Genomic DNA, 23,083 nt, shown 5'->3' with positions numbered 1-23,083 from the left:
AGAAAGGATAGAGAAATGGTGAACTAAACCTACTAAGATTCAGTTAAGTAAAAAACTAACACCCTTGACACATAAGAGACCTACATAAAAATCTGTTATACATGATCTCTAACAAAACACATACCAAAAACTTAAAACAAGAAGTTTACCTGAAATGGCAAGGAAGCTATATAATCCTTCCCATCTATGCTGTGCATGTTCATGCATGAGCTCTGTAAAATACATATGCATTTCTCTACTTCATGGCTCTCTGAAAGAAAAGGGCACAAGATATATGTATTGTTTATTTTCCTGCTAAACAGTTTGGTCCAAACAGCAAAAGTCAATGCATCACACAAAACATTTAGGTTAAGCCACTGTGACTTAAGGGTTGCTTATGAATGTTATTACCGAAAGATAAATGCTTGGGAATCATGGAAAATAAAATTTCATAAAGAAACTTACTGTGGGTCTTTTCCGACTTATCCTGTGATGTAATGAAGTCACACCACAATGCCTAAAATCAAAACAAAATGCTTATCTAAGAAAATATTTAAATAATCAACTGTCAGCTAAGGACAGCAATAACAATGATATTTACATAATACATTTCCTCAGCTCAATACAGATGTATTTACACAGAAACACACTGGCTGTCCTGGAACTCACTCTGTAGACCAGGCTGGCCATGAACTCAAGACAGTGAGCTCCTGCCTCTGCCTGCCTAGTCCTGGGAGTAAAAGCAATATGCCACCACTGCCCAGCTAGCCATTTTTTTTTTCAATTGAATTTTGTTGTTGTTGTTTTTTTTTTTTTTTTCATTTAAACAAGGTCTCTATAGAGCCCTGGCTACCCTGTTACTGGCTATGGCCAGGCTGGCCTCAAATGCACAGAGATCCTCGTGCCTCTGACTCCTGAGTGCTGGGGATTAAAGGCATGCACCACCACACTGGGCCTCTGTTCTTTTTTATTATTGTTACATTTATTATTTATTTTGTGTGTGCCACAGCACACCTATGACAGTCAGCAAACAACTTGCAGGAATCAATTCTCTCTTTCTCTTTTTGGGTCCTATGGTCCTACAGGTCAACTCAGATTGTCAGACTTAGCAGAAAGTGCCTTTATCAGCCTAGCCATCTTTCTGGCCACAGCCATCATTAGTAATCTCCAACCATTCCTCATATCATGTTACTTTGTAAGTTGAACCCCTAGGTCTCACGTTTACTACAAAGTGAAAGCTATATCTAAATATTACCGTTAAATATTTCTCAAGAGAAAATTTAGCAGACATCACATTTCCCTCTGTATTATAGCTAGCTGGAGGTATATAAAATCCTTTACCCCACTGTGAGTTAAGCTGAACTCAATCACTTGGCTGAGCTGGAGACAACTTCAAAGAAAAGATGCACTGGTCTCTTTACATGTAGGAAGTAATACCTTACTGCCACGTAGTGTCCTTTTGTGCAATGGTGTTAATAACATTACAACCATGCCTGAACTGATTAGCACACTGGAAGCTACAAAATGATTTCTGCTTCTACCATTTCATTTACATTTATGGGTTGGTATTCTTCAATAAGTTAACAGTTTTCCTCATCAATAAACTGCAGGAATAAACTGCCTAGCTTCCTGAAATCGTAAGTGCTTAATTTCTTCTATCAATTTTTAGAAACTGGTTCTCATAACTACTACAATAGTAGAAAATCAGGCTGAATTTCCTTTTACTATGAATCCAATATATTTATGTATTCAGTAACTGGAAATGAATTATAGAAATCATGTATTTTAAAATATTTTTGTGTTTTTAACATCACACCGTTTTTTGTTGACAACGAACTCCAAGTCCCACATCTAGTATTAAATACTATGATTTGCAGTGCCGTGTGTGTGTGTAAAAGTGCTTGTCTAGCATATAAAAGGGCCTAAATTCAATCCTCAGTACTACAAAAATAATAGCTATAAAAATAAGAGATTGTGCCAGGTGTGGTGGCGAATGCGTTTAATCCCAGCACTCAAGTGTCATTTGCAATGGGATCTCTGTGAGTTCAAGGCTAGCCTAGACTACACGGTAAGTTTCAGAACAGGCAGGGCTAGGAAGAGACCTGTCTTAAAAAAAAACAAAATAAGTAAAGAGAGTAAGAAAAGGTTGTATCGCTGGCAAAGGATAGTGTAAAGACTATGACAGGCCAGACATGGTGAGGCATGCCTGTCATCCCAATACACAGGAGGCTGGGGCAAGAGGATTCTCAAGTGCCAGGCCAGCCTGGGCTACAGAGACCCTGTTCTGATGGATAAAATAAAGACCTGTTTTTCTGCCAGTAGCCTCACTACATCATAATGTATACCAAAAATCTGTTATAATTTTAAACCACAAGTTTCTTTCCCAAACAGCTGTATTAAACAGGTGATCGACTGCACAGGCTCCATGAACTCACCTGCTGGACGGTGCTGTCCACTGTGAAGGCTTTGTAGACCGCCAGTGCCTGGCTTTTACTCCCTTTGCTCCAGATAACCATGTTCCCAGCCACATAGAGCTCTTCATCGTAGTCGGCTGCATCTCCAATCTCACTCACACCTTTTCTTAACTGCCAGCTTTCCTTAAAAATTAACACACAGGACATGCTCAAGCACTTCTTCCTTCTTTTTCAACAGTCTGCAACAAGATCTGCCTGTGAATTACGATTCAGCCCAACCAACTCCTAAAAGGATTCTGTGAGCAGAGTATGTGAATTAGCAAAGTGGGCACATTATATCAGAGGATTCTTAAGATAACTTAAGAGGGCTGGGAGAGATGGCTCAGCGGTTAAGAGCACTGGCTGCTCTTCCAGAGGATCCAGGTTTGATTCCCAGCACCCACATGGTAGCTCACAACTATCTGTAACGCCAGTTCCAAGAGATCTGATGCCCTCTTCTGGCCTCTATGGGCACTGCACATACACAGTGCACAGACATATAAGCAGGCAAAACATACAGTTTTTTTTTTAACTGACACAAAAATTCTCTATAGGAAGTGTTTTATTTTATACCTCTATGTCCCCAGTATTACTCTGTCAAAAACATGAGCAAATAAAAAGTGTATCTTACATATAGATCACAAAATAAAATCCATGCTTGAAGGAAAACCAAAAGTATGGATTAAATGTATGTGAAACGTAGAAGAGAGACAGTGAGGAGCACAAGGGACTGAATGAGGGCCTTGTGCAGTAGAGACTTCCCTGCTTCACAGCTGCAAACACATTCATCTCCCTTCCCTTGTCCCACCCATAAGAGGAATAGAAGATAGAAAGTTTCTGATTTCTAACTATCTACAGTCCAAGAGATTTGATTTCAAAGGCATATGAAGATTACATAAGGCAGGGAAGGAGAGGTCAGTTCAGTGATAAGAGGGTTTGCCTAATAAGACCAAGTGTGGGTTGGCCCCAACACTTACCCTCCCCCCCAAAAAAAATAGGAGCTAGGATAAGGGACAGGACAGAGACTACACACAGGAACTATTCTGTTCTGGTGTTGCTGTTTTCTGACATACTTTTACAACTCATCTCCATAACTAAGAACCACTACTTTGCCAGGCATTGTGGCACACACATCTAATTCCAGTACTCAGAACACTGAGACAGAGGACCAAACGTTCAGCATCAGCCTGGGCTACTTAATAAGGCCCCATCTCATTAAAAAAAAAAAAAAGTACTACTAGTGTAACACTACTATGTGACATCAACCCTCTTCTAGAAACATGAGTTGCAGGTACCATTTCTAATCTCTAGCACTAGCACTTAGTCATCAAAGAGTATGGAATCTGATTATCCACATACAAAGTAAAGATAGAGTTTAAAATGAGCAATGATTGAAGTACTGAACACTCATTACAAATCATGTAACATGCCTCAGTAGGCAGCACCATATTTCAGCACTGACTGAAACTATGAAACATTAGCTTTTAACCAAGTGCCAACATACACTTCTCACATGCATCTATGCATCTAGGTAGCTTTAAGTGACAAGTACATTATTCATTCTCTATTTCAAAAATGTGGTGAAAATCTTAATAAAAACCTTCTGTTTCTCGTGGATTGTAACCTCCTGAAGAGATCCCACCAAGCCAGCTGCACCATCCGAAGACCACAGTTCTGAGGCTGGCTGCAGCTGACGAAGCTGAAGGTTCAAAGCATTAGGGTGGTGCTTGCAGTGGTCGCGACCAAAAGGAACGAATTCCTGCAAATCCCCGGCTGCAATCATCGTTGCCCTTTCTTCAAAGAAGTTCGACATGGGTTCCAAATATCAACATTATTTCTGTGTGAATCCAAACACATTCTTGTCACCCTGCTAGTCACAACTAGTTTATTACTACAAAGACCTGGATGGAACCATGGAGGAAATATGCCAATCCACCTCACAAACATTTCTATGCACAGTAAGGAAGGATGGCTAACCTTCCGGCATTCTGTGGCATAATATGTGCAGATTCTGTCTCTGAGAAAACGTCTACAATAGCACTTAATGTCAGTGTTAGTGCCTGAAATGTCAACTGTTAGTGTCTGAAATGGCACTCAAGATTAATGTCTAACTAAATTTGACTGGAAACTCTCATCTTAAGTCTTCTTGACATCAGCCTTTTATATATATATATATATATATATATATATATATAAAATCACCTCAAAGCCTCCAGTTTTTAAGAAGCCTTCTATAAGTTACAAAGTCTTTCTTGGTGTGAATTAGATGTCATCCCTGAGATGATTATACTCAAAACCAGGTGCAATTTTCACTTTCTAGAAATAACCACTATTGAGAACAGCTCAACCTGAAACAAAACTACAAATGCCTTACAAAAAGTACGAAAGAATTTCAAACTGTGGCTCGTCTTTTCAAATTCTAATCAATAAAATAGCCCGGCACTAAAGAACTTGCGACTTTATCCGACTTTTCCTTGTGCAGTCATGTAATGTCATTCTCTTACAACTTAAAACAAGCCTAGAGGATTATCCATCACAGCATTTTCACAGTTCGATGTCTTATGGCCCCAAAGCACCATGCTTAATACTTTCACCGTTCTCCCGAAGTTAAGTGTGTTATTAGGCACACGGCACAAAAAAGCACTGAGTTGACACGCAACAAATTAAAGTGCCATTAATGGTTACTAGGAGCATATGCAAACAGCGGGACCCAGAGTTGTGTCTCTACAAAAATTGGCTTCCCGTGCTTTAGAGCTGAGACGTAACGGCCCGCGCATCTGGCCCAAGCGCATCGGGCACAGCCCGGAAAGCCGTCCTGACACTAGAGTCCCCTCACCCCAGCATGGACGCAAGGCCTGCCCGGAGGTGCTCAGCCCTCGGGTCACCCAGGGGAACAAAATCCCGACACCAAGTCGCAGCGGTGCGCTACTCAGCCCGGCCCGCACCTGAGTGACTCGGGACGCGTCAGGCGCTTGTAAGCCCCGGCTGCTCCCAGCAGGCGCAGGGGCCTCGGAGGCCCGAGAGCGGCGGCAGGACGGTCACGAGGGCTCGTCGGCCGCCACAGCTTTTCATCCCCTTTCCCTCCCAGAAGCAGGGGCAAGAACGGGCCGCGGCGGGATACCACAGACGCGAAGGCATGCGAAGAACTCAAATGGAAGGGTCCATCTTGGATTTCCCGGCCTGCCTCGCGCCGAAGCCCGGCGCCTCCGGGACGCGCGGCCGCAGCGAGAAGGTGGCGCCTGCGCAGTAGGAAAGGCTGCCCGCGAGAGCGCCTACCACGAAAGCCGCCGCTGACGTCACCTCCCTTCCTGACCGAATCTCTGAGATCCTCAGCTACGTATTCAGTTGAGAAGTTAGATAATTGTTGTAGTTGGTTGCTTTTCCTCCTCACCTCAGACAGAGATGTGTGCCTCCCTACTGAGGAATGGGAGCGTAAGGGAGGCCGCTCCCATTTTCTCAGGAATGCTAGGAAAGCACTCTACCAGAAACTCACACGCCCCCACCCAAGAGTTTGGGGGGAAATAAAAAATGGTAGGACTATTCATTGCCTAAAGAATAAAGTTCCAGTCCACTTCTTTGCCCAGAAACGCAGTTAACTGATATTGATGCCTTCACTATAGCTGTCTATTGTGACACACACCTTGATATTTTAGTTCATTCTTATCCTTTTTCTTGGAATGTCATCCTTCAGAGCTTGAGGCTGCACTCCTAGTGGAAGGAGCTTCTCTTAGAACTTGGTGAGTGGAATGCCAGTTGAGTTGAAATTCGCTTGCAACGGTATTCAAAAACACTCAATTTAACAATCCTTTAATTCCTTCCTTCCTATCCCACAATGTTCCTTTTATCTCCAACCGGGCTTTCTGGAAGAACCAATAGAAGAGCCCACTTAAGTTGCCTCTCAGAGAATCATTACTCCCATGCCCCACCCTCTTTACCTCTTGCCCCACCTCAGTCTACGAACCCCATCAATCCAACAATTAGTCACTTGGATAGAAGAGTACCCCACTCTCCACGATGCTCGGACGCTCTATGCAACCAGGCCATTGTCATACTCCCGGAGAGTGTGATATCTTCTACCACTGCCAGAGTTGGATGAAAAGTCTCCCATGGGGAATATGAGAACTGGCTTCTGAAGAGGCCATACTTTGAAACTCAAAACGGTAAGGAGCAGCCTGGTCAGCAAGTGAAGATGAGGATATGATCGCACCTAAGTATGGTTGAGGAGAAGGTTTTTATTGTGGATATGAGCTAGAACAGCCAGAGGCATCTGGAGGAGGCTTGACTAAACATGGACAGCAGAATAGACCAGGCCATGAGAGGAGTGGGGAGTCGGGGAGCACAGGAGAGAAAGAGAAGAGAAAACAGCAATCAAAACGAGAGACAAGAGGACCAAGAGAGAAGCCGAGGACCGAGTGAGCACTTTGCCAAAATGGCTGGGTTATATAGGAAAAAAAGAACCTGAGGGAAGAGAAGCTAAACTCAGGAGCTAGAAAGGTTTAGGGTAGGAGGCAGGGGTGAGAAGTGCTGAGAGGAGCTGGGACTCCGTAACAAGTACTTGTGCTGGGAGAGCCTGGTAGGCAGTGTTCAATTTCATATGCTCTCTCTCTCTCTCTCTCTCTCTCTCTCTCTCTCTCTCTCTCTCTCTCTCTCCTCAGACAGGTTTCACTGTGTAGCTGTCCTGGACTCCCTTTGATAGCTTAATACACACCTCAGCCTTTTGTCATGAGGGGTTTTTTTTTTTGGTGGGACCTAACAGTCAAAAGGAAAAAGGCAGGAAGGAAATAGACCTATCTATAAATTATCATTTTTCTCTCCTTCCCTTGAACTGTTCTAGAGAAGTTTTTGCCTGTACAACCTGTCATGGCATGTCCTGTGTGACTCAGTGCACACATCAGTCTGCAGAGTTTGTGGCATTTCGTTGTAGAGTGGCAGCCAGTGCAATATTCATTGTGCCATCCTTACGTATCCTTGTCCTCTTTTCTTCATCCTCTCTCCAGCCTAAACACCAGTTATCTTCATTTCTGGATAGCCTGAAGAACACAGAACACACTGCTGGCTGTCCAAAATGAGATGAGGGGTCACTTTAAAGCATTATCTCAACTGTCATTTAATGAACAGGTGTTTCTCGGAGCAAATCTCTTAGGGTGCTTCTTCATGGTTTCGGCCTGTGTGACAAGGCCTGCCCTGATAGGCCCTCTTTAATATATGTGCCTTAGTTAGCTCTTTATTGCTATGACAAAATACCATAACCAAAGACAACTTATGGGGGAAAGGGCTTGTCTTATCATCATTCAGGAAGTCGGGGCACGAACTCAAGGCAGGAACCTGGAGACAGGAACTGAAGCAGAGGCCATTGAAGGCCCTTCACTTTTTAATGGCTTGCTCCCTGTAGCTTGTTGAGCATGCTTTTTTAAAGCACTCAAGATTATTTTCCCAGGGGTGTCACTACTCACAGTGAGGTGGACCCTCCCACATCAATCATCAGTCAAGAAAATGCCCCACAACCTTGCCCTTAGGCTAACTCTGGTGGAGGCATTTCCTCAATTGAGGTTCCTTCTTCCCAAGTAACTCCAGCTTGTGCCAAGTAACATAAAACTAGCTAACCCACAGCCAGGTGTGGTATCATAGGCCCTTAGTCCCAGCACTGAGAGAGCCAGAGGCAGGCAGATCTCTGGTCTACAGAGCTAGCAGCAGGACAGCCAAGACCACAAAGAGAAACCCTGTTTTTGAAAAACTGAAGGAATGCAGATGGTGTGAGTAGGGAATTTCCCTTGCTAGATTATATATCGTAGTCAGAGACATGCCTGTTTCTAGATTCTGACTACGTGGTGAGCTGCCAGGTGGCAGAAAACAAACCTTGATAACAATGTTTGATGTTCTGTTGTAGCTACTTTTTATCTCTTGAAATTTTCTGTGGTACTTGTCTTGTTTGCCTGAAACTACAAGAAGAAATTTTGTTTCCCAAATGATTCTGGCAAGTAAAAAAGAATCAATCTCTCTCTCTCTGTGTCTCTTTCTCTCTCTCTCTCTCTCTCTCTCTCGCGCTGTGTGTGTGTGTTGTTGCTGCTGCTGGTGTATATACAATCTCTTCTAGGACTACAGATGAAAAAAAAGACTGTTATTTTTGTTGTTTTGCTCTGGAAGCTAAATGGAGCTTCCTACTACCATCAAGTGAGACTTTTTGATGAATTACAGGGTTCAGTTCCCTACAAACTACAAAAGTCAGACCGGAGCTTCTGCTATTTTTTTCATGTGCTGAATGGAGTCTCCCACATCTGTCATCTCAGTTTTGTCCCTCTTCATTGCCAGACACATGTACTGTCAGTATGGTTTTCTGCTGACTTAAGGATCTTCTAAGCACCATGATGGTGCCCTTATGAACTCTGGTGTCTAGATATTTTCACATCCCTAGTGTTGTTTATCATGGTAAAGACAGTATCACAATTCCTCCCTCTCTCATGCATCCAAAGCTGTGTGGACTAGACGCGGATCCTTCTCCCCATGAATTCTCTTATCTGCTTTAGTGTTTGCTTCACCAGTTAATCGTGAGGATCTCAGAAATGTTTGTGTGTGTTCAGATGTGTGGGTGACCAGAGGTCAGCGTGGATGTCATTCCTCAGGTGCAGTCCACATTGCATTTTGAAACAGGCTCTCTTTAGGCCCTGGGGATGGCTGGTTAAGGCAGGCTGGCTGGTCAGTAAATTCTAAGGATCCTCCTGCCTCTGTCTCCCTGGTGCTGAGATTTCCAGCATGGGCCACCATACCTGGCTCTTGAAGTGAGTGCTGAGGCTCAAACTTGACTCTTCACGCTTGTACCACAAGCACTTTACCAACTGAGCAATCCCCCAGCCTCTGTTCTGAGACCTTTAAAAACACTATCTGACATCACCTCCCCATCACCACCCACAAACTTCACAGGCTAGTATTTCCAGTCTGGTTTTTGGCACGTGGTATGAAATACGATAAATACTACAGTCATCACACACCAACAGTTGCAAAAACTTGGCCTTCTACTGTATAACTATGTTTAATGAAGTTACACATTGAATTATACACTTTATTTATTAATTCCTTCTTTGAGGTGTTTTAAGTATGTGTAGACGGATGGGGTATGTGTGAGTGGAAACAGTTGCTGCTGGATGAGGGTATCAAGGGTATTCTGGAGATGGAGTCACAGGTGCTTGTGAGGTGGGTGCTGGGAACCAAGCTGAGCTCCTTAGCAAGAGCAGCACATACACTTAACTGCTAAGCCACCTCTCTGGCCCACCCTTCCACACTTAGTTGTGTAACAAATTACTTCCAAGTACTACACCATGGAATTTCCACTTTGATTTCTGTTTCGTGAAAACACGTGACACCCCCCTCATTTTGCAACAGCAAGGTGTAATGCCTAGCTCCTTGTACTTCTCACATATTTTTGCAACAGCAAGGTGTAATGCCTAGCTCCTTGTACTTCTCACATATTTTTTTCTAGAACTCTAAAGAGATCCTCATAGTGGGCATGGTGGTGCACACATGTAATCCCAGTATTTAGGAAGTGGAAGCAGGAGGATCAGAAATTTAAGGTCATTGTCAACACTGCCTAGTGAGTTTGGGGCTGGCCCGAGCTACATGAGACTCTGTTTTACAAATAGACACAAACACACACATACAAATCAAAATAAGTAAGTAAATCTAAAATTAACTAAAAAGATACTGTTGTATCCATAACACTTTCCCCAAGAAACTATATACATTAAGAGTTCTCTTCCATATGTCATTCAGTACACGAAAGCACAGCTTCCCACAATACTGTGTCGTTTCTAATGGGATGGAACTGAGAATTTTACTTCTAATAAGTTTTCAGCCTATTCGCTGGATTGTCTTGCAGGGGCGGGGTTGTCAATAATCTACAAAATAAAATGCCTTTACCTCACTATCACGTTCGATGTTCTGAACAGAGCCTTTTACTTTTGCCATTTCACTTTGCAACAACTGCAGAAGCAACTGTTTTGAGAGGATTTCCTCCAGCAGGCCTGAAATTAGCCTGAGCTGTTTTTGCTAATGTCCCTGCAAGGCATTGAGCCCCAGCCAAATTGAGGCATGAAGCACACTCATTTATAATGTTGCTTTTTAATCATAGGTCTGAGGAGGATCAGGGAGATCCGTACCAGCTTGTCAGCATTGTTAATTGAAAACAGCGAGAGAGACGATTTGCACCTGGACTCTGTGTTTGAGGCTGCTGCTGCCCTGGGAAAATGCCTGTGCAGCCAATAAACAGAAAAATCCCCGATGAGCCTCCATAGTGGGATCCCTGGGTTCGAAGTATGCCTTGCCTCCCTCAGTGATTCAAGAAAGGGTGCATCTGTTCACTTCTTTATGGAAGGTACCTCACCTCTCCGGGTCTCTTAACCCAGATAGGCTTTGATTATGGTGCACATTCTTTTGTTACTCCTGTTGACCACAGACAGGCAGGAATGTGAGTGTGGGTGGTGTGAGTCATCAAAGGAAAGCCTGGATGCAGTTACTTAAACACTATAGTGTTAGTTCTGGGTAGATAATAAACAGAGCGGTCCAGGCCTTGACTGGCACTAGGCTCCATGAGATAGAGGCTCCCTTCTGGAGGAACTCTGTACTGCCTCAGCAATGCTTCTGTTGATACCAGAAATTAAGCAGGTAATGGTCCATAGCTTCCTACAGGAGTCGATGGCATGTTGAAAGCTGAGCTTTCTTTAAGACCTACTTAACAGTTATATAACTGCAGCTCTTTTTGTGTTCAATGCAGTTCCTGTGCTGGCTAGTTTTAGTTTTATGTCGCCTTGACACAAGCTATAGTCAACTGAGAAGAGAAAACTTGAGCTGAGAAAATTCCTCCATAAGATCAGACTGTAGGCAAGACCATGGAGCATTTTATCAATTAGTGCTTGATGAGGCTTAGCCCTTTGCAGGTGATTCTATCCTTGGGCTGCTGGGGATCTTGGGTTCTATAAGAAAACAGGTTGAACAAGCCAGGAATCAGCACCCCTCCATGGCCTCTGCATCAGCTCCTGCCTCCTCCTGCTCTGTTTGAGTCCCTATGCTGACTTCCTTCAACGATGAGCAGGGATGTGGAAGTGTAAGCCGAGTAAACCCTTTCCTCCCCATGCTGCTTTGGTCATGGTGTTTAGTCACAGCAATAGTGACCCTAATTAAACAGGTTCCAGATGGGTTACACTAGCTTAAACCTGTGCCCCCAGGAGGTGCGCATTGTACTCAGCGTGGCGTTGAGCACACTGAAGAGTCTCTTCTAGGCACTCCTTAATCCTTCTATGAAACTCCAAGATCTTATCCTTCCCTTAGAACTTTTGGCATTCTGAGTGGACCCTCTTATTGGTATCATCCCAGTTCCCCATCAAATTTCAAGAACCTGTCATTTACATTTCCAATGTGGTACCTAAACCACCAAGAGTTATGGGTCGTGTGAAGGAAGTAGCTATAATACATGGAATGAAACTTTCTATGGATGGGGAGAGATCCAGAGGTCTGTAGAGAAATGTAGCAATCAGGGATGGTATAGTCTTATTAATTAATTAATTTTCTCATACGTTATTAGGATATATTATGCACAATAATGGGTTTATTATGACCCATTATGTACATTACATATGTACATAATATATTTTTATTATATTCACCTTCTATTACCTTTATTCCCCTTGAAATCATCATTTGACACAAAATTTAAACTTTATTGAAGGACAGTGGATGATCTTAAGGTACCAAGGAGAACCCCACCTCTCACTCAGCAGAGATGTGAGTGTGGGTGATATGATTTACCTAAGAAAAACCCAGAGGTAGACACGGAAGGACTATAGTATGGGTTCTGGATGGGTGATAGCAGAGTGGTCCAGGCCTTAACTGACAGTAGACTCCATGAAATAAAGGATCCCAGCTGGAGGAACCATGTATTGACTCAGCAACATTTCCTAGGTATCTGTTTATACGTAAAATAAACAGGTAACGGTCCATTTATTTAATCAACAAATGGCTCTCTAGCACCAAAAGTAGATTAAGATCATTTCATGCCACACCATCATTTGCAGAGGATCCATTTGACTTAGATGTCTAGATCTAAGTCAGTGAAGATGGTCAGCCAGAACTGTGTCACAATGGATGAGGTTGACTAGCTTGGGGGGTGTGGAGGGAGTACGCAGAGTGGAACAGAAGCAGGAGTAAATTACAGGTCCCAACTAAGAACAATGCTGGAAAGATCAGGAGGGTGGGTAGGAGGATGCAGGACAGGATTGGGGTTTAGAATGAGGTCATGGGGCTGGGGATGCAGCTCAGGGTGCTTGCCCGACAAGCACAGCAAGCCCTGGGTTTGATCCTCAGCTCCATACAAAGCCAGGGAGAGCGGCACACATCTGTAATCCTGGCACTGGAGAAGTGAGGCAGAAGGAAGGTCCTGAAGTTCAAGGTCACCCTCAGCTATATAGCAAATTTGAATTGGGATGCAGAAGACCTTGTCTCAAAAGGGGGGAGGGATACCATTCGTTGAAGAATGTCTTACCCTTTCATGAATGGCCTAGCATAATCCCATTGGGGCCTTTGATTGAAAATCTTCAGCCATATCACTGATGTGTTAAACATGCTTAATACATAGATCATGATCGCACTTTATGTTAGTTATAGGCGTCTACACTTGACATAGTAGAAATTATCTTCTCTGGTTCAGATAAACAATGGTACAGGTGCTGTATAACCGCTCCTTTTAATAAACAGTAAATATATCGGGGTAGTGGTGGCACATACCTTTAATCCCAGTACTCTGGAGGCAAGGACAGGTGGATCTCTGAGTTCGAGGCCAGCCAGGTCTACAAAGTAAGTTCCAGGACAGCCAGGGTTCTCAGAGAAACCTTGTCTCAAAAAACAGAAAAACAAACAAACAAAAACAAAAGCAAACAAAAAAAGGCAACAAAAACACCATCAGTAGATCTAAGGCGCCAGGCTACACAGTGTCATTGAAGAAGGGATTCCACGTCATTGCTGTCCAGCTGAAATTGCATAAATGTTGTCTACTGGGCATTCTACAAACATGGACATAGGTATAGGAATTTGGAGTCTGATTTTATTTTGTCTCACATTTCTTTTTGCATATTTTGGTAACAAGTAATGCAGTCATAAAATTGCAATTTCATTGGATGTTTAATATGTATGAAATTAACACCGTAGGATGGACAGGCTGCATTTTAGCTTAGTTTGCCTATCTGTGGAGGTTTTAAAACGTAACTGAAAGTTCTTGGACACATCTATCATGAAGAGTTTCTGGTCTGTGGCTCCTTCCCATGAGGATAGGCTCGGCATTGCTTTCACCTTGACCTCTGAGGCTGGGTCACTCAGCACCATGCAGCCTCTACCTTGCTCACTGGATTGCTCACTCTTGGTGCTCTGAGCTCCCATGCCAGACTTCCTCTAAGCTTGTCTAGATCCTTTGGCCCACAGCCATTGTTTCCAAACCGTGACAGTGTAGGCTCAACTACGTCAATGAACTAACCTTTAGTCCAGGGCCTGGCAGACTTTGCAAAGGGCTGGATTATATGGCTTTGTGAACCATATGATCTCTGCTACAACTGCTCAACTGCACTGCTTCACCACAATAGCACACAGATAATACGGATATGATGGCTGCATTCTAATAATGCTGATGTGCATTATCAGGTCCTGTCTCACTGAGGACACTCTAGGTGCTAGCCACTAGAAGGTCAAAGACAGTGACCCCACAGAAAAGATGGTCCATTTCCTCCATCCAAATCCAGGAATCTAATGAAAGGACCAATGCTTCATTCCCACTACATTTGTGGTAGCCTGTAAAACAGTCCTGTACAAGGATGCCCCACTAACAAAGTCATGTTTGGGGCTGGAAGGTTGGCCCAGAAGTTAAGAGCACTTGTTGCTCTTGCCGAGGACCAGTGTTCCATTCCCAGCACCCATCTGGTGGCGCACCCATCTGTAATTGCCTTCCAGGAGATCCAATACCCTCTATTGACTGCCATGGGTACCAAGCATGCACATAGGTGAGGTCCACCATACACATAAAACCAACCAACCAACCAACCAAACAAACAAATAAAGTCAGATTTGTGCTAGACACGGTGGCACACACTTGTAATTCTAGCACATGACGGAGCAGATGGCTCTCTGTGACTCTGAGGCCATTGGCTTACATAGTGAGTTCGATGCCAGCTAGGGCTAAATAGTGAGCCCTTGTCTTAAAAAAATTTGTGGCACACACATGTAGGCTAGAGTGTTTGCTTAATCCAGGAATTCAAGTCCAGCCCGGGTAACACAGCAAGACCGTGACTGTCCTAAGTAGGTTTCTATTGCTGTCAAAAACACAGTGACCGAAAGCAATCTTGACAGAAAATAATTCATTTCAACTTACAGGTGTAGTACATCAAGAAAAAGAAGTCAGGACAGGAATTCAAGGCAGGGACCTGGAGGCAAGAACTGATGCAGGGACCATAGAGGACCGCTGCTTACTGCCTTGCTTCTCCTCGCTCTTTCAGTTTGCTTCCATATACGTCCCAAGATTACCTACCCAGGCATGACACCATCCACGGTAAAATGGGCTCTTTTACACCAATCAACAGTCGGGGGTCTGTTTAATCCTGCGGTTCTGGCTTGGTGTCGTCCTGTTGGGCTACAGATACGCGGAGCTGATTGTACCACCAAGCTTGTGGGTCTGCCCTTAGTTTCAGTAATAAATACTCTGAATTCACCAGGGCGGTTTACTCTAGGGTACTCTAGGACCTAAGGCGATCTTATCTCTAAAGAAAACAAATCATTCTATTTCCTTTAAGAAAGCGTCACACAAAACATAAGGTAGCTCTCTGTGTGATCGCTAGAAAAAAAAGGACCTTCCGTTTCTTTGTGATTCACAACAGAATTCACAGTCTGCTGCTGCTGCGTGGGACCTTTCCTTTCCTTCCCGCTGCGGCACTGCTCCCTCTGCCCTGCTCCACACTCTTCAGTCATCTCCTAGCTTCTCTGAGACGCTTGGACTCCTTGAAGGATTCGGCTTGGTTCTCCTCGCCTCCAGTGGACGCCAGGGTCCGCTCTTGCACGTCTGATTCGCAGCTAGGAGGAGGACCCGGCTCGGCAGGGTGTGCTGCCACGGTGGCCACGGCTTTCGGGAGTGCTGCTGCCGCCAGGACCTCCCAAGCCAGTAGAGCCTGGACTGCAGGGTCTCCGTCACCCCGAGGCGGCTGAACACACGAATCCTCAAAGGTCTGGTAGCTGCCTCCTGCGCCCTCCGCTGACTTCCCCCTCTTCCCATTCCACACCCTCCGACCTACCCCTACAGAGTGAGACTCTGAGGCTGCAGGAGGGCCAGAGACCCTCTCTCCTCTTGGGCCCCTCCCCTTCCTCTCGGTCCTTCCAGCCCAAGACAGTGGCCCTGCCTTGCTCCCTTCCATCTCGCTTTCCTTCTCCAGCAAGTCCCTTCTAGTCTTCCCACACCCTCAGGCTAGGGGTAACCTGCAGGACTTTACCCAAGTTCCATTCACGTCTGCCCCGCCCCTCCACCCTCCAAAGGGCTCGGCACCCGGTCCGCCCCTCCCCGGCCCTCCTCCAGTCCCCTCCTTCTCCTCCACGTTAGCCCTTCCTCCTTCCCGCCCCTGCCCACCCCAACCTGCTGGCCCCGCCTGGGCCTGAGCCCCGGCCCGCCTCCTCTAACCAACGACGCCTGCGGTCCTCGAGGCGCTGCCACTCCGGCGCCTGCTGCCCGGGCAGCGGGACTGTGGCGCTACGCCCGGCGACCACCGGCGAGTTCCAGACACTGGTGGGTCCGTGCATCTGTCTGGAGAGAACTTCCAGATCCGCGGCCCCGCGATGGTTCTGGCCCCACTGCTGCTGGGGCTGCTGCTGCTACCCGCGCTCTGGAGAGGAGGTGAGTGCGGGCGGCAGGGTCCAGGAGGGCTGCGGCTCACTCCAGCGAGCCGTGGGAGTCCTAGGGGATCGCTGGCCGGGTCTTGGGGTGCACGTCCTGGTGGAACTGGCACCAGTGGGAACTGAGGGCTCCCCGTCACCACAGAGAAGGATCTCAGGCCCGGCGGGGCGCTCTGGCAGCACCCAAGTTTGAGCCAGTGGGGAGCGCAGCACTCAGGTCTGGCACGCACCAAGAACTTTCCCCTTAACACTGTTGAGCGGCCTGGCCGCGCTTCGGCGGGATTTCTGCGAGTAGCAGACCTGGGCTCTGGTGAGCACCGCGTTGGCCCTCCTTTGCAAGGATAGCCTGTGAGTGCAGAGGCCTGGAAAAAGCAGAGGGGACACGACACAATCCTTTCACCGTCATGACAGCGAAGCAGAAGCTGCTGTGTTTGGGTAGCGTGTGCTACGTTCACCTCGGACCTGCTGAAGTGTTCTCACAAGCGGTTCAGTGCGAGAAGATGGGCTGATTAGCACAAACAAGTACAGCAGGTTCCTCCAACAGAGGACACGGAGGCACTTTGTGAAGAAGCTGGGGGGAAAAAATGATTCTTTTCCAAAAGAATTGGAAGTGGGAGGGGTTGGAAGACTACTAAATAAGCGAGCGCGGTTCAGGGGTTGCTCCTCCCCTAAAGGGACCTGTTTCCATTCAGAGTGTGGCTTGATCTCTTTTGATCTTGAATCCGGTTGCCTAAAGTTCGTCTTTTAAGAATACCTGGAAAGTTTGGTATTTTGTAAAATCTAGCTACAAACCTCCTTTTTTTCCTTTCAAAGTTCGTGTGCTCAAATGAACATTCCTTGAACAATTCTCTTCTCGCGCATTAAATTACATAAGCAATTTGTAGTTTGAGGCAACATAACAATTCGCAACAAATACCAAGAGCCAAAAAAACAAGCAAAGAACTGAGACGGCTCTATTCTCCATAACTAAATCCTCAAAAATTCCTGAGCCTTTCTGCCGGGTCTATTCTTAATAATCTGCTGCAGGGCGGGCGTGCTTTGCTACTTTCTAGCGCTGGCGAGCCTGCCGTGGTCTAGGAGGCTGTGAATTGGTGAGCACGGCAAGAGTGACAGGAACCGAAGCTCTCGTTTCATATTTTAAAATCAGTGCTTCCCTTTCTGAGTTTTGAAAAGGTGTGATGAGATTTTAGGACTGACAGACTTACTGAGCTAACCACAGAAAAGTCTTAACATGCAGTCTGAGGAAGAAGTAAAGTTTCTCAATTTTTCTTCTGCCTGAATTGGAGCTGCTGGGGGCGGGGGGAGATTCAGGCGTTTTGGTCCTCTTCTCTGCTCAGCCCCCGGTTGGCGTATGGGGCACAGAGCAGCATAAGGGCCTCTGGCGGCCCTAGGGGGGGTGGGGGTTAGGGAGGGAAAGAGGATGGAGAAGTTTGAAAGTGCGTAAAAGTGAAGCCAGTCTGATGACTTAGTCTCTGACTAAGATGCGTGAACCCTGAGAGAAAACTGGGCATTTAAAATGGCTGGATTCTTAGGCTGATATTGAAAACAGATATCCCATCGTTGTATAAACATTTTCCCAAGGAGAACTCTAAATGGTTTTGTTGCTTCTAGCCATTTTTATAGTGACCTCTGTTGTTTTTCGGAAGTAAGCAGGGTTTATTTGAAAGAGTGAGTGAATGAATGTTGTAAAGTACTTTAAGGTAGTGAGTAAGATATAATCGTTTTTAAGTTAACAAAATTATGCTTTAATTTAACATTTTTTTATTTTATCTGTACCGGTGTTTTGCTTGTATGTTTGTCTGTGCCTCGTGTACATGCTGGTTCCCAGGGAGACCAGAAGGGGGCGCCGGATCCCCTGGAATCAAGTTAGAGGTGGTTCTGAGCCACCATGCGGGTGCTGGGATTTGAACATGGGTTCTCTGGAAGAGCAGTCAGTTCTCTTAAACCACTGAACCATCTCTCCAGGTCAAAGCTGTGTTTTTAAGTCTTACTTTTTGAAAGAATCTCTAGATAATTCTGGATAGTAGGGCTCTTGTGTCACAACAGATTGCCAGGTAGGAAAGATGAGTTGGGACATTGAACGCACAAGTACCCCAACCTCTCCCCACCCAACAGCCAGAATGAGATATTTCATAACAAATCCAATCGTGTTGTTCCCAAGTGAAACGTCCTCCAATGGCTTCCTCTGGCTCCACAGATTCCCAGATCTTCTAAAGCCTCATGTGCCTCTGTCTCCCTGCCTGACTCATTTCTAGCCATTCTCCCCCTGGTTGTTGCTGCTCTGATCCCTCTGTGTCACCTTCCTAGCACCCAACAACTTTTCAATATATATAATTTGTCTGCATGGCTGTATGTTCACTTATACATGCCTGAGGAGACCAGCAGAGTGTCTGATCCCCTGTAATTGGAATTTGAAGAACTTGAAAACTGCTTCAGTGGGTGAACAGAACTCTGGTCCTTTGCAAGAAGAGCATACACCCTTTACCGCAGAGCTCTCTCTCCAGTCCCAAAAGCTGATTAAAAAAAAAAAATTAAACCCTTGATTTTAAAAGCTCCCTGACCAGGAGTGCATTGCTCTGAGTACCTTGAATGAGGATGAAGGTCCACACTTTGATCATAACCCAAAACATGTTGCTGTGGGTTAGAGCATATCTGTGTGGAGGGAATACAGGGCTGAGCTCTGGGTCTCCAGGGGGTGGTTACGGCTCAGAACCTTCAGCCTAGCTTTTGGTACAGTGGGATACATTCCATAGAACTATTATATTGCAGTTTCTGTCCATTTGACACAAGCCTAAACATACCTGGGATAAAGGAAGCTCAGCTGAGGAATTGCCTCCAGAAGACTGGTCTACGGGTATCTTTTGGGGTATTTTCTTAATTGCTAATTGATGCGGAAGGGCCCAGCCTGCTGTTGGTGGAACCATTCCTGGGCTGTCTAAGAAAGGTAGCTGAGTCAGCCACTGGGAACATGCCAGTAATTCCACAGTGGTGTCTACTGCAATTCCTGCCATCAGATTCCTGTCTTGGCCTCCCTTGATGATCTGATTGGCTGTGCCTTCACACCAAAGAAATCCTTTCCCTCCCGAGTTGAATTTGGTGAGCACTTACCACAGCAGCAGAAAGGCAAAGTAGGACATGCCAGAAAAGATGATGTGAGCTAATAGCACACTGTAAATGCTCAACCTTCAGTGCTATAATTGCCCATGGTTCTCCTCTAGGCTGCAGTTTGGGGTGGGTAATCATTTTCCCTAGACAAAAGGTGTTGAGTGGTGAGTGGAAGTTCTCCTTCTCCTTCTCCTTCTCCTTCTCCTTCTCCTTCTCCTTCTCCTCCTTCTCCTTCTCCTTCTTCTTCCTTCCTCCTCCTCTTCTTCCTACTCTTCCTCCTCCTTTTTCTTTCTTCTTCTTCTTCCCGCTTCTTCTTTTCTTCCTGGAGTGTTTTCTAAATAAAACCTTGAAATATAAGGCGTTTCAGGTGTAGTTCGGTTGGTAGCAAGCTTGTCTTCCATGCACAATGCCCTGGTTGCAGCCCCCAGAACTGCATAAATCAGGTATGGGGCGCTGCTCACCCATACCTCATTGGCAGGTGATGGCCACTGGAGATTTTCTTTAGGAGTATGGCTCTTGGTTACCCATGATCTAGTGGATGGTCCTACATGCATGTGACACCCGAAGCACTAATCAGACTCGGCAGTTTATGAAATGTAAATGAAAAAGGACATGAAGTTGGGATGGGGGTCTGGGAAGAGTTAAGGAAGGAAGTAGGGTGGAAGATATTATCAAAATATATTATATACATGTATGAAATTCTCAAATAATAAGTTAAAAATTACATATACGCACATATAAAGTGTGCTGGTATATACCTAAATCCCAGCAGCCTGAGGTGTAGGCAGGAAGGTCAGAAGTTCAAGGTCATCCTTGGCTCCATATCAAGGCTGAGGAAGACATGAAGGCAGATCTGGGGTCACCCCCTCCTTGCTTGCAGTGGTTTGGTGAAGAGGCTGTGGGTGGTTGTTCTGAATGCCTAAGTCCTTTGCTACAGACCTTTAGGATTTTGCTTCCCAGTAGTTCTGCCAGCAAAACCCAACCAGAAGCAGGCTCTCCAGGAGAGACTGGAACTACCAACCCCTGCCCCCTACCTTCCCTGTGAAGTAGAGGCTTGCCTTGGCACAGGAATAACGTCCTGTCATGTGCCTCACAGGAAGGCATAAAAACGAGGTCCAATTCTGGCTCCACTTTTCCTACGTAGCTCTACGCCAAAGCGGGTGCGGGTTTGTTTTGTTTTGTTTTTTATTTGGTTTGGTTCCGGCTTTTTTAAATGACCTCATCCAGGCCTTTTCTTTCCTCTGATGGCCTCCACAAAAAATAAAATAACATAAGATAAAATAAAATAAAATAAAATAAAGAGGGTCTGTGTGTAGAGTGGTCTGGGGAAGTGGGGAGGAAGGTAGATATTGGGTGCCCTCTTGCTTCGTGCTTGATGGCAGGTGCTATCGGAGACCTCTGCTAGCCGGGAGGAAGACCCAGCCTCTCTTCCTCGCTCATGATGGATATTCATCAGCCCCTGTTCTTCAGTGAGCCTGTACCCTGTGGGTAGTCCTTCACTGTGCTAGCTCTCGGGCCTGCTGCGGAAATGCTGAGGAAGCACCCTGCCAGGGTGAACCACTCCCGCCTGTGGTCTCCTTTTAGGGAATAAGAATACTGAGAAACTCGTCAACTGAGGACGTTCTCCATCACTGGCTCTAGTTTTTTGTGTTGTTTGGTTGGTTTTGTGATCTCTCCCCTGACTTGTGTTAGGTGGGAAGTCCTTTGCCACAGCAGGAGCCCTGGTTTTGTTGAGCCCCTACAGTCTGCTTAACCGCGCTTTGGGCAGATGGAAGCCTGTCGTTCCCCTTCTCCCAGCCTCTGTCTGTTGTGGGACTCAGTGGAGTGTGGGCACTTGGAGTCCCAGGCAGCCTTATCTCGGTCACCTCCTCAGGCTGCAGTGTCGTAGTGACAAAGCAAGGGTGGTTGTGGCTTGACTATCTCATAAAGAAGTGAGTTGTTTTCTTTCTTGCTGTTCATCTATCGTCATTTGACTCAATGGTCCAGGGGTTTTCTGCAAGTCTTGAGGTGGCAGAGGGATGGATGGAACAGAGGCAAGAAAAAGAGCAAAACCAGAGATGTTGGCTTTTGTGTAGGTCAAGGCCATACACAAGAAGTTTTATATCTAAAACCAAGATGTTCCACTGATTTGTTTTTTGAGAAAGACCATTTTGTTTCATCAGCTCAGCACTGGGGTTAGCTGGCAATTCACTGGATGCATCCACGTTCCTCTTCGTAGTTAGAACCTTCCGATATTTCTCAGCTGGCCTCTTCAGAGGTGCTGTTTAGGCTGACATGATGTGATCCACACAGGATTAGTAACCTATTCGGTCTCCTCTGCAGGAGCTGTCTGCAGCTCATGGGCCTCAGGTGTGTGATTAGGCAAACACTCTCTGACACAGATCCCTTTTCTGGCAGGCACATCCAACCTTTTGACATTACAACACTAACACTCAGAAAAAGAAAACATGCAACCAAGTTATCAAACAAACAAGCAAAAATCACACACACACACACACACACACACACACATCATAATTGTTTGAAGTAAGTTTACGATTTTGTGTTGGGCTGCAGTCATGGCTAGCCTCAGCCACCTTCAGTCATCTGCCATGGGTTGGACACCCTGAAGCGCTTGCTCCGGCAAGCTCTAATTACCTCAGCATCCAGGGGTAGGATGTGCCTTAACCACACTCAAACCTCATTAGATACACAAAGGAAAGCCCTGTTTGTTTTTGGAGAAAGTGTTGCTTTGCTATCTTAAGCCTTCAGGGCTTCTAGTTAAAGCTACCAACAGCAGACTGGCCTCCTTTAGAGCTTTGACAGGGGTTTCGCAAGTAAGAACAGGCTGTCTTTGTGGAGAGTATTAGAACAGGACTCACACTAGCTGAAGTTGCTCACTGTCCCTATGCTGTTCAAGGAGCTCTCTGGGAGGTGATAAATATTCATGGCTTCGCCACTGCCGCTCACTTGTATCTGGTGGCTGGTGTTCCAGTTTTGTTGTGAATGGCCCTCGGCCTCTCTGCACACAGGAAGTTGAAAGCAGCTTGTGAGCACTCTGACAATTCTCCATGTGACTTGGAAATGGTAGATGAAATCAATATTCTTTTCAAGTATTAGGGCAAAATTAAAAGAAAGCTCATTGGATTTAGATCTAGTTAAAAACAACAAAAACCAGTTTGGGACCCAAAGATGTGGGTTAGATTTTCTCTTGCAGGGACACCTAAGTTACTGTGCAGTGGCCACCTGTCAGTGGACAGAGCAGGTAGGTGAGTCTGCATAGAACACATTTCTTTTTTCCTCTTTTTAAAAAATCATTTATATTAAATTTATGTATACTGGTGTTCTGCCTGCATGTGTGAGGGTGTCAGATCCCCTGAAATAGGAGTTGCAAACAATTGTGAGCTGCAATGTGGGTGCTGGGAATTGAACCTGGGTCTTTTGGAAGAACAGCTAGTGGACTTAACAACTAAACCATTTCTCCAGCCCCTAGAACATATTTCTACCTGGAGGGGAAAGGGAATGGAACACTTTCTCGGAACTGGGCCCAGTGCCCTGAGCCCCACCTGGGACTCTGGGTGGGAGCAGCAGTCAGAATCCGTTATGCAATGATGACATGGGGACAGAGGGCAAAGTCTGACTTACAGCATGTGTCACTCAAT

At 45.6% G+C, this 23,083-nt stretch overlaps 2 protein-coding genes across 2 annotated transcripts in view; one reads left to right on the top strand and one right to left on the bottom strand.

Moving 5' to 3' along the window:
• Nucleotides 1–5,657, bottom strand: part of Anapc1 (anaphase promoting complex subunit 1) — a 72,203-nt gene extending 66,546 nt beyond the window's left edge. The window contains exons 1-5 of the mRNA XM_021641961.2: nucleotides 5,378–5,657; nucleotides 4,033–4,269; nucleotides 2,415–2,576; nucleotides 445–496; nucleotides 150–250 (exon numbers count right to left, since the gene is read on the bottom strand). Coding sequence (XP_021497636.1) covers nucleotides 150–250; nucleotides 445–496; nucleotides 2,415–2,576; nucleotides 4,033–4,245 — 528 coding nt within the window. The 5' untranslated portion in view covers nucleotides 4,246–4,269; nucleotides 5,378–5,657. The remainder of the gene's footprint in view (nucleotides 1–149; nucleotides 251–444; nucleotides 497–2,414; nucleotides 2,577–4,032; nucleotides 4,270–5,377) is intronic.
• A 10,463-nt stretch (nucleotides 5,658–16,120) lies between these two features.
• Nucleotides 16,121–23,083, top strand: part of Mertk (MER proto-oncogene, tyrosine kinase) — a 98,125-nt gene continuing 91,162 nt past the window's right edge. Inside the window, exon 1 of the mRNA XM_021641953.2 lies at nucleotides 16,121–16,338. Within this exon, the coding sequence (XP_021497628.1) occupies nucleotides 16,281–16,338 (58 nt within the window). The 5' untranslated portion in view covers nucleotides 16,121–16,280. The remainder of the gene's footprint in view (nucleotides 16,339–23,083) is intronic.

Source organism: Meriones unguiculatus, chromosome 18, assembly GCF_030254825.1.
Source record: "Meriones unguiculatus strain TT.TT164.6M chromosome 18, Bangor_MerUng_6.1, whole genome shotgun sequence".
Classification (NCBI taxonomy): domain Eukaryota; kingdom Metazoa; phylum Chordata; class Mammalia; order Rodentia; family Muridae; genus Meriones; species Meriones unguiculatus.
The sequence above is the reverse complement of the archived record's forward strand: the minus strand, read 5'-3'. Positions and strand labels throughout refer to the sequence as shown.